A 9806-nucleotide genomic window follows, 5' to 3' on the forward strand; every position below is an offset into this window, starting at 1 on the left:
TACTCACAATACTTGATGATTATATGATATAAAGTGAGCATCTTATCAATCCGCATCCACTGCAACATTGTACAGAGTTTGGATACAATTGCACGAAACGCTCACTAACACATGTCGCTGAGTTAACTGTGCACACAGCAGCGCACACACACACACACACACACACACACACACAGACATTGTATAAACAGCATAATGCGTTACTTCCCTTTCAACGACATGAAGTCATGTATTTGAGCAATAACACAAACAGACCAGTAAGGACTAATTCAACAACAATGTGCTGAATTATGACTTATTTGGACTCAAAAATGAAAGAAGATTAGAAGCTGTCTGAGCCTCCTGAAGAGCTCAATATGGAAGCTGCCCCAAACAAAGGAGACTAAAGAAACTGCGCGAGCTTCATTTTCACTGGGTTAACCGTGATACCTTATCTGGCCTGAATGGGTTTCATGTCAAACATCTTGGTTATTTGATGGTTAACTGCCTCGCCATTCTCAGTTTCACTGTTGCTCATCTCGGTCTCTCTTTATACAACAACACATTGTCTGGGACTGTTTTTAATACCCTTTGCAGACAGTGTGGGAACATCTGCCTACAGATGCGAGGTCTCATTGTTCACTCTTTTAATAAAAGAATGAAAGACAAATGTTGATGCATCTTAAAATGAATATTTTGGGGAAAACATCATTTTTAGTGCACATTCAGTTATCGCCTGACATATAACTGTGTGCAAAGACTGCATTTCCTTTTAATCTCGTGCAGCTCCTGTCTGGTTTAACTGGTTGCCGTGACATGACGGCTTTATAACGACACTTGAAGGAGACCTGCGCACATGTCCAATGTGTACACTTTTAACCGTAACTACTGCTCGCGCCTCTGTGAAACGAATGACCTCGGCTGAGCAAGTGCACAAGAACAAATCTTAGCACTACACAGAGGACTGAAAGGACTTTTCACTTTCCAAAGACACAAATAAAGTTATCTTCGCCCGTACACGTACTCACACACTGCCTCTTACTGGCCTGGACATGTACGAGTACAGTACAGAAAGTCACACAGCTGCTTAAAATCAAGTGCGATGAAAGATGAAAAGGGAGGTCTGCTGTTTTCTTTAAAGCGAGCTGGTTTAATAGGAAAAACTGTGTGTGCAAGTGTGAGTCTCAACCGCCAGTCTAATTGCAATAGAACAAAGTTAATGAGCTTGATGACAAAATAGTCCGGGTTACAACGCTGGAGATGGAGACAGATGGTGGGGGGAAAAAGAAAGAAAAAAGAAAATGTAAGTGGTCACGTAGGCGAATTCACGGGACAAGGAGAAGACAGGAGATAGAGCGAGGAAGGGAGGGAGGAGGAGATGATGATGAAAACAAGGAGAATAGAGAGGTTGAATGTGTGCGCCAGATATAAAACAAGATAACTTTGTATCTGGTAGCTTGGCACAGGTCAAACATGTAGGGGGACATTTCTCTGAGCTGCTTACCCGGGAGACAAACTCTGGTGACTGGAGGCTGAGTTGTTGCTGCAGGAGAGCGCCTGGAAGGACGAAAACAACACAGAAAGGGGGAAAGAAAGATGCTATAAAACAAAGACTACCACAGATATATATTTATATAGAAACACTAGCAAATCTTACTTGAAAATTTAAAAACCAAACACAAAAAAACAAACAAAATAAACAGATTTTAGAGGCTCTGGCAATAATATATAGATATGTGGACGTTGCGTGGACTCCGGGCAGTCCTGTGGAAAAACGAAGTACCCCAGGATTCATCAGCTGTACACCACCTTTAGCTGCGATAACTTAAAGTAACTGTTTTCTGTATGACTGTCTCACACATTGTGTGGGAATTTTGGCCTACTCTTCTTTACAACGCTGCTTTAACTCATTGATGTTTGTGGGGCTGGTTTATGCACAGCCTGTTAAGGTCCTGCTACAGCATTTCAAACAGGTCGAGGTCTGGACTTGGACCATCGCTGCTATGCTTGAGAGAGCCCTCCACAGACCTGCTTGACAGTAGGTATGATGCTAATATGCTGTGTTTGGTTTTCTCCACAGTGGTGCTGTGCACGACAGCTGAACATCTTCACTTTGGTTTCGTCTGTCCAGAAGTCGTGCAGTTTGCTCAGATGCAGCTTTGCAAACCTAAGCTGTGTTGCCATATATTTGTTTCTAATTATACTTTTGTGAACTTAAAACATTTAAAATGCTAACTGTGGCTGGCTCTTGGGTTTTCTGCAATTCCTCTGAACATTGCACAGTCTGACTTTGGGCTGAAGTTGCTGCATGTGCGTCCACACCTGGGAAACACACACCTGAATGCTCTAGAGCAGCAAACTGAAAAAGTGTAAGTTTTTTAAGCATTTAGTTGCGTGTTTACATGTTGCATTTCCTGGTTGAACTGTGTGAAAAGTTTCGAACAGTCAAGGCAGGGGTTGCAGTGTATAAATAGACTGAATACTTTTAGGTGGAGCTGGTCAGTGTTCTGTAACATGTTGCTAAACACATCAGTTTTAACCTCCTGAGAGCCCGTGTCCTCATATGGGGACATTACTGTTTCCTTCTTGCTCTTTGCTCAACTGTGTGAATGTGTATGAAAAAGTCAGTATAAACAGACTAAATGTTGGTATTTTGGCAGTGGCCAGTGGGCTGAAACACGTTAAAGACATTAATCTTAACCTCCTGAGGCCCCGTGTCCTCATATGGGGATGTTGCATTTTGGCTTTTCTGCTCATTATTCTCTATTCAGCTAAATATTTTACACTTTTTTTGTTTTGTTTTATGCTGTACAATGAACCCACCGTCCCTATTTTTTAAAAAGTTTAACTGAGCTTGATTAGTATAAAAATAACCCAAATAAGAAATCGGGTTAAGTGAAAACTGTGCATGTGTGCTGGAATGGCGAGCTCCAGCTTATGTGTGTGTTTAATTCAGTATACGTGAACGATCCACGTTTGTGCGCCGTGTGTGCTTCTCAGTCTTTGCTCTTGTCTGTGTGGAGCTATCAGAGCTAAATGTAGGTCAGACGGGCTTCAGGTAGTCAATACAGAAAACTGAGCGTTAATTCAGCCTGAGGCAGAGCAGAGAGCTTTTAGTGTCTTTAGAAACACATATTCATACTTAAACCTTCACAGTGACGAACAGAAAGAAAGGTGGCCTACATACATATTTCTAGTACATCTAAATCTGCAGTCGCACTCCACTGGGAGAGATGATGCTCAGTGTGCTGCTGCAGCTTAAAGCAACACTGTTGAAAAACGGAGCACTCTTACTTAACTATAACTATAAACGACACGTATATTGTTGAAAAAAAAAAAGCTAGCCTTTCGAAAGAGAGAGACATGAAAAAATTGAAAAACTAAAAAACGACACATTTTCTTCTTCTTTTTGGCATCTGAAGAGAGATTGTAACTAGTCTCCTGCGTTATCGTATGCCACACGCATATATGCTGCAGCGGCCTCTGAAGTGGTGCACGGTGAATGCCAATGAGTCACTTCATGTAGCTGCAGGACTGTTTTTCTGTTTGTGCTTCATGTGCTTCATGACAACAGAGGAATTCCTTATAGAGCATTTGAACCGTGCCGTGCACAGCAGAGAACTATTCCTATTGCTCTGGAAACCAGAGAGGAGAAGAATTAAAGATTCCTTCGGCTGTAGCATCGTGTTGAGTTAACTTTTCAAATCTAGCTTGTAATCATTTTTGTCTGTCTGAAGTATGTAGGGTCTTCACTGGACTGGTTTAACGGTTCAGCTGCACTGATGTCAAACATCCCACTTCAGTCCCACTGCAAGACAATGCCTCCCCCTTGTGACAAACCGGTGGAACTGCAGACGGCAAGCGTTATTCTGATTACTTTCTAAAATCTAATATTATTCTGGGAAAAAAGCATTTACACTTACCACAAAATATGTGGTAAGTTATGTAGATTTCAGCTTGATTGATGTGTATGCATGAATTATGCCAGCTCATTATTTAAAACATGCTAGAAGCCACTAGAGGTACTTACTTGTTGGAGGCACACTGGACATTGGTCAGTACAGTGAAGTTATTCCTTACACTTCGAAGGCTTGCAAGAACCTGAACAAGCAGAGAGCGAATCAGTAGCATTCTTTGCACTTTTACTTATTTACTTCAATTTAAACATTAGGACAAATTTTGATAGTCCTGTTAAAACTGAGCCCTTTTTACACCGCATGCACATTTCAAGCCTGCATTTTAGATTTCAGTTTTGCAACTACTTACATGTATGCTGATAACCGTGGTATTTATTGAAAGATTTACTTAAAATAGGCTTAGTTTGAAGATAAAAACATAAATGTGTACATACAACTAGATAACGAGATATTTACCTGAGCAAAAGGTGTTACGATCAGGTCATCACCATGTCTAAAAAGAAACAAACCATCGTCAGCAAAATGCTTGGATACAAAACATATCAAGAAAATGAGAGAACTGTTAAGAAAAAGAGCAAAAAGAAATGACCCAAGCAGCTTTGTGCAACAACCTAATAAATGGGAAGGAAAGTATCGTGGGAGAACGCGTACCTGGGTCAAGGAGGCCTCGATATTGAGATCAACCTATTTTTGTTAGCTGAGGTGGGGACAGAAAGTGACTCTTCTGTGGGTCCAAAAATATTGTGATAATGTGGTCACTGAGGAGATCCTTATATAGTTAGGTCCATATGTTTTTTGGATAAAGGCACAACCTTTGTAATGTTAAACCTTTCAGCAGCCTTTCAGCTTTAATACAAGAAGGTGAACAAATAGATGGCACGAACTGCTTAGGAATTACAGACTCAGAAGTAACAGGACAAAAGTTTCTAGAATTTGTTTTTGGCAGCTGTTCACTGAAACCCTTGATACGAGGTAAAATATGAAATCAGTGCAGTGAAGGAGCCCATCGTTAGGCCGAAAAAACTGAATAAACCCATTGTAGGAAAAGAGATTCCAGGACTGACCAAATGAACAATTTGGTCTGTTCTTATAAGGAAGGCAGCTCAAAATATTCCTCTGTAGGCCAGGAGGATGAGGGATTCTTTCCTTAGTTAAAAGGTTCAATGTCACAACAACTAGCCAAGTCAAGAAGTCGCTCCCAAGGAAGTGGTCAAAGTTTACAGATGAGAGACTCCTTCATGGACAGAAACAGTGAAGGTGCCAACTACAGATAACATTCAAGACCAGGAGGAGAACATCTAAGAGAGATGTTTCCAGAAAAAACACTTTGGCTTGATGAAGCCAAGACTAACAATACACTCTTTTCAGGAAATGTTGTCAATATTCTTGCAGTAATTTCATTGTGATCGTCACTACTTACGGTGAACACTCAGTGGCCACCTGTTCAACTGCTCATTAACATAAAATACCCAGCCAGCCTGTCTATCATGTTGGCGCCAGACTGGCTGGTCTGAATATTTCAGAAGCTGTTGATGTGCTGGGAATTTTCCCACACAAACATCTCTTGGGTTTACAGAGAATGTTCTGGAATAAACAGAAAAAATCCAGCGAGCGGCAGTTCTCTGGGCAAAAATGCCCCGTCGATGCCAGAGGTCAGAGGAGAATGGATAGACTGCGTCGAAGAGACAGGATGGTAACAGCAACTCAAATAAGCAATCGCTGCAACCAAAATATGAGGAAGAGCATCTCTGAACGCTGAAGGAGATGAGAAGCAGAAGACCACAGCAGGTGCCGCTCCTGTCAGCTAAGAACAGGTTGAACAAACTCACCAAAATCTGATAACAGACGATGGGATGGTGCCTGATCTGATGAGTCTTGATTTCTGCTGCCACATTTAGGTGGCAGGGTGAGAATCTGTCCTTTCTCCTGCTGCTGATGAAAGGGTGTGGTGCATAGAGCATCATTTAAACACCACATCCTACTTGAGTATTGTTCCTGACCAAGTTCATCCCTTTACCATCCATCATAGGTCAGATCATCTCAAATGATCTGATTACTTGATCACGACACATAAATGGCCTTCACAGTCACCAGACTTCAATCCAACAGAGCGCCTCTGGGACATGCTGGAGCGGGAGAGTCGCATCATGGATGTGCAGCTGACAGATCTGCAGTAGGTGTGTGATGCTATCATGTCCATATGGACCAAAATCTCAGAGGAATGTTTGCAGCACCTTGTTGAATCTGAGTAACAGAACCTGGTAATAGCAAAGTGTACCTAATTAAGTAACTATGGAGTGTATTCAGTCAGTCAGCTGATGTCCACTGAGCTACGTGCACAGTATGACAACATACTGCACGTATTAGTTAAATAATACTTTTAATGTACTAAGGTCAAGCATAGTGAAACATCTTCATTTACTGGAAGTGCAGATTACGAAAAACATTTCCTCACATGTAAAGTGATGATTGTGCTGAATTGACTCCTCCGATCTATGACATGCAAAGCAGTCAGCACAGTGAGAATTATTTTAGAGAAGAGAGCAGTAGTGTTTGTGGTGGAGGCCAGATATGCAAAACCTGGAATGCATGAACACAAACCAGGACTGACTGCGTCTAACAACCTGTGGCATTTTGCACCGTTAAAAAGCTGCAGAATCAAGTTCACTTGAGGTGAGAGCACCTCAACACCTGACCCTAAAAAACATACTTACTGAACTAATTTCAAACTAATTGCAATTTATTTCTACTCACAGTTCAGAGGCGATGGAGGAGTTTCGTGACATGGACTTGGGGGACAGTTCATAGTCGCTGTCTGAGCGATAGAGGAAGGACTCTCGGCGCTGGTTGTGACCTGGGAAGTTGGTGTGGAGGACCAGACCGGAGCCAGGGGAGGCCTGAGGGTCCAAGGGGCTGCAGCTAGAAGAGGGTCCATTCTCCACATCGAAGCTGAAAACATAAACGAATTCTTCGCTGTTTCACTGTTTCATTGCTGAGAATATAGGGGCTAGCTTTAAGGGTCAAAGCAACAAAAGACTCCACCAGCATCTTTTGCTTCTGGCTTTCCTCTAATTTCATCGCGTCTCTCTTTGATTTCCTTTTGTTTTCACTATCAGGCAGCCTGACCTTGACCTAATTTTAATGGTGGAGCGTGAAAAAAAGGGCAAGATGAATTCTTCCACATGTCAACATCCTATGAACAGATCGCGCTCCCACACACACGTATATTCATATCTTGTGGGGACATCTAATTGACATAATGCTTTCCCTAGCTCGTCACCCTAAACCTAACCATGAAAAATGAATTCCTAACCTTAACCTAATTGTAACCCCTGTTCCCACCGTTCAAACTTGTGGGGATTTTGGTCCCCACAAAGATATGAATACACGCTTACACACACACACAAAATAAATCATGAATAAACCGGACAAGAAAGGGCAGAGTGACACACACCGGGGCGCACTGTGTTCCTTCACTGATGACAGTTAGTGAGAATGATGCTGCTAAATTCATGGAAAGAAGAACGTGGAGGAATGGAGGAAGGGGAGGTTGACCTCCTTACGACACCCACTGAGAAGGAGGACCTTGAGACTCGAGAGACTGTAGGTTTTTTTGGGGTTTTTTGGCTGTGGTTTATCCTCCCAGACATTTTTCCAAAGAAACAATCTGCATGTGACATTTACTTTCTTGTATTTTTCTCTGTACTTTACGCTTGTCAGCTTCTTTTCTTTTCCGTCTTTATAGTAAACACACACCTGCAGGAAGTGTGCCGACGGTTGCGCTACAAACAAACAGGCCGTAAAGAATAATATTAACTAAAAATAGTTTATTGGATTTCCTATATTGTGATTTTTCCCCTGTATCTCTTCTCCAAAGCGGCCACTCTTCTTTTTATCATAAGAAAAGCTCAAAGTGGTAAGTGACTAAATGAACAAAAGGCACCGAAACAGGCTTTATACTCCTGTGACTATCTGTAAAGCATTTGGGAATGAATGAGGAGGCGTTCTGGGTTTTTCTCCCCCCTTTCTTTCCTTCTCTTCCTATCCCCAGGGAAAGTCAGATGCAAAAAGGCAAATAATGGCCATCTGGGTCCAGACCCAAAATGAGAACACATGTGACGTGAGCAAAAAGCTCTGCGATGAAAATAAAAAGCAGCGGCAATTTGGTGCAGCGTGAGGAAGTTTATATGGTTGCAGCTTTTCAAGCTCATATAAGAGTATTAAGAAAAACAGGAAGTAAATGAGACAATAAAAACCTCAACGAGCACGAGCTCCGTTTAACTGCATCACAATCACGGGCAAACACAAACAAGCCGCAGCATACACTTTCTGCTTCTCGGCTCCTCCCATCGATGGACCGTCGACTTCATGTCATGGGCGGTTCAAGGAGTCACAGACATGCAGAGACGCAGCTGCTGTGAGGGTGCAATAGCATCCTTACTGCCAGTCAGCAGGCCAAAATGTAGAATTACATATCAATGTAAGCTGTGTTTATGTTAAAGTTATTGAATTTTATTATTATTTATTTATTTATTTATTTATTATAATTATTATCTCCGTAGCAGATACAGGAGCAATAATAGTTTACATAAAATCCCATAATTCCACTGGTACTGGGAAGATAGTGGCATGAGAGGTGAAAGGGAAATGGTACAAAAATACACAAGTAACACCAAAAAGTACGTAACTCTGTGGTGTGAGCTGTTTATGGCGACATGCACCTGCATCCACACCCATTTGGTGTGGATGTTCGGGATTTATCTCATAATATTTAATAAGCTCATTTGTTGTAGGCAACAACATCTAAATCTGCCTATTAACACATGCTGTCAGGTAAATGTAACGAAAGCAAAAGTTGGAGTGGAGGCACAAAACCTCTAGAGTGGAAAACGTGGACTCAATTTGAGAACACTTAAACCTCACGTTGAGTCATATCCCATCAGAGGGATGTTATGCTAATGTGAGTCATGGAAGAAGGTGTTGTGGTGGTACCGTTACACAACAGGAAAACACAAACAGTCAACACACAGTCATGACAGCCTTTGTCTTTTGTTAGCAATACCACACGATTGGATGTCCTAAAAGCAATTTAAAGTGTATAGACAGCATAGTATGCTTAGACCTGTGGAAAAGTCATCCCAGGAAAGTCTAAGGAGCTTGGAAGGAAAAGTGTCTTTGTCATCCGAGAAGCTTCTTCAGGTCTAGGATGAGAGGTGAAACGTCTTCAAGTAACTTAATGTGGGATTCATCGGGAAACTAGCGGATGATACCGTGGAGACAAAGACTATCACAACGTTTCCCAACCAGAAGCCGTGGGTGGATAAAACCATCCGCGACGCTCTGAGATCCCGCACCGCTGCCTACAACACGGGACTCATGACGGGGGACATGGACCCGTACAAAGCCGCGTCATATAACGTGCGGAGGGCGGTGAAAGAGGCGAAGCAGCGCTACGGGAGGGAACTAGAGTCACAACTCCAACAGAGTGACTCTAGGAGCCTGTGGCGGGGACTAAGGACAATAACGGACTATAAAGCACCAACAACCGGTATGACGAACGCGGCCGTGACTCTGGCAGACAAGCTGAACACTTTCTATGCTCGCTTCGAGGCTGCACCTAAGGACTCCAACAATGCTAGTGTTAGCGGCGCTAACGGCTGCAGACAGGAAGATACTGCCAGCACCGGAAACGTGCTCGTCATCTCCGAGCATGAAGTAAGGAGAGCTTTCAAGAGAGTGAACACCAGGAAAGCAGCAGGACCAGATGGCATCCCAGGTCGTATCCTCAGAGACTGCGCATACCAGCTAGCTCCTGTGTTCACTGAGATATTCAAATCTCTTTATCTCAGTCGGTGATCCCCACATGCTTCAAAGAGTCCATCATTGTTCCTGTCCCGAAGAAACCCCACC

General features: G+C 42.6%; 1 protein-coding gene across 5 annotated transcripts in view; it reads right to left on the reverse strand.

Annotated features, from left to right (window-relative positions):
- pde4ba (phosphodiesterase 4B, cAMP-specific a) overlaps positions 1–9806 on the reverse strand; it is a 201953-nt gene that overhangs the window by 48675 nt on the left and 143472 nt on the right. For all 5 annotated transcript variants that reach the window (XM_013910867.1, XM_005733113.2, XM_013910870.1 and 2 more), the window contains 4 exons: positions 6651–6845; positions 4353–4389; positions 4010–4080; positions 1484–1536 (listed from right to left, as the gene is read on the reverse strand). In XM_013910867.1, the coding sequence (XP_013766321.1) occupies positions 1484–1536; positions 4010–4080; positions 4353–4389; positions 6651–6845 (356 nt within the window). The remainder of the gene's footprint in view (positions 1–1483; positions 1537–4009; positions 4081–4352; positions 4390–6650; positions 6846–9806) is intronic.

Source organism: Pundamilia nyererei, unplaced genomic scaffold (genome assembly GCF_000239375.1).
Source record: "Pundamilia nyererei isolate P.nyererei 1_Seehausen unplaced genomic scaffold, PunNye1.0 scaffold00050, whole genome shotgun sequence".
Classification (NCBI taxonomy): Eukaryota; Metazoa; Chordata; class Actinopteri; order Cichliformes; family Cichlidae; genus Pundamilia; species Pundamilia nyererei.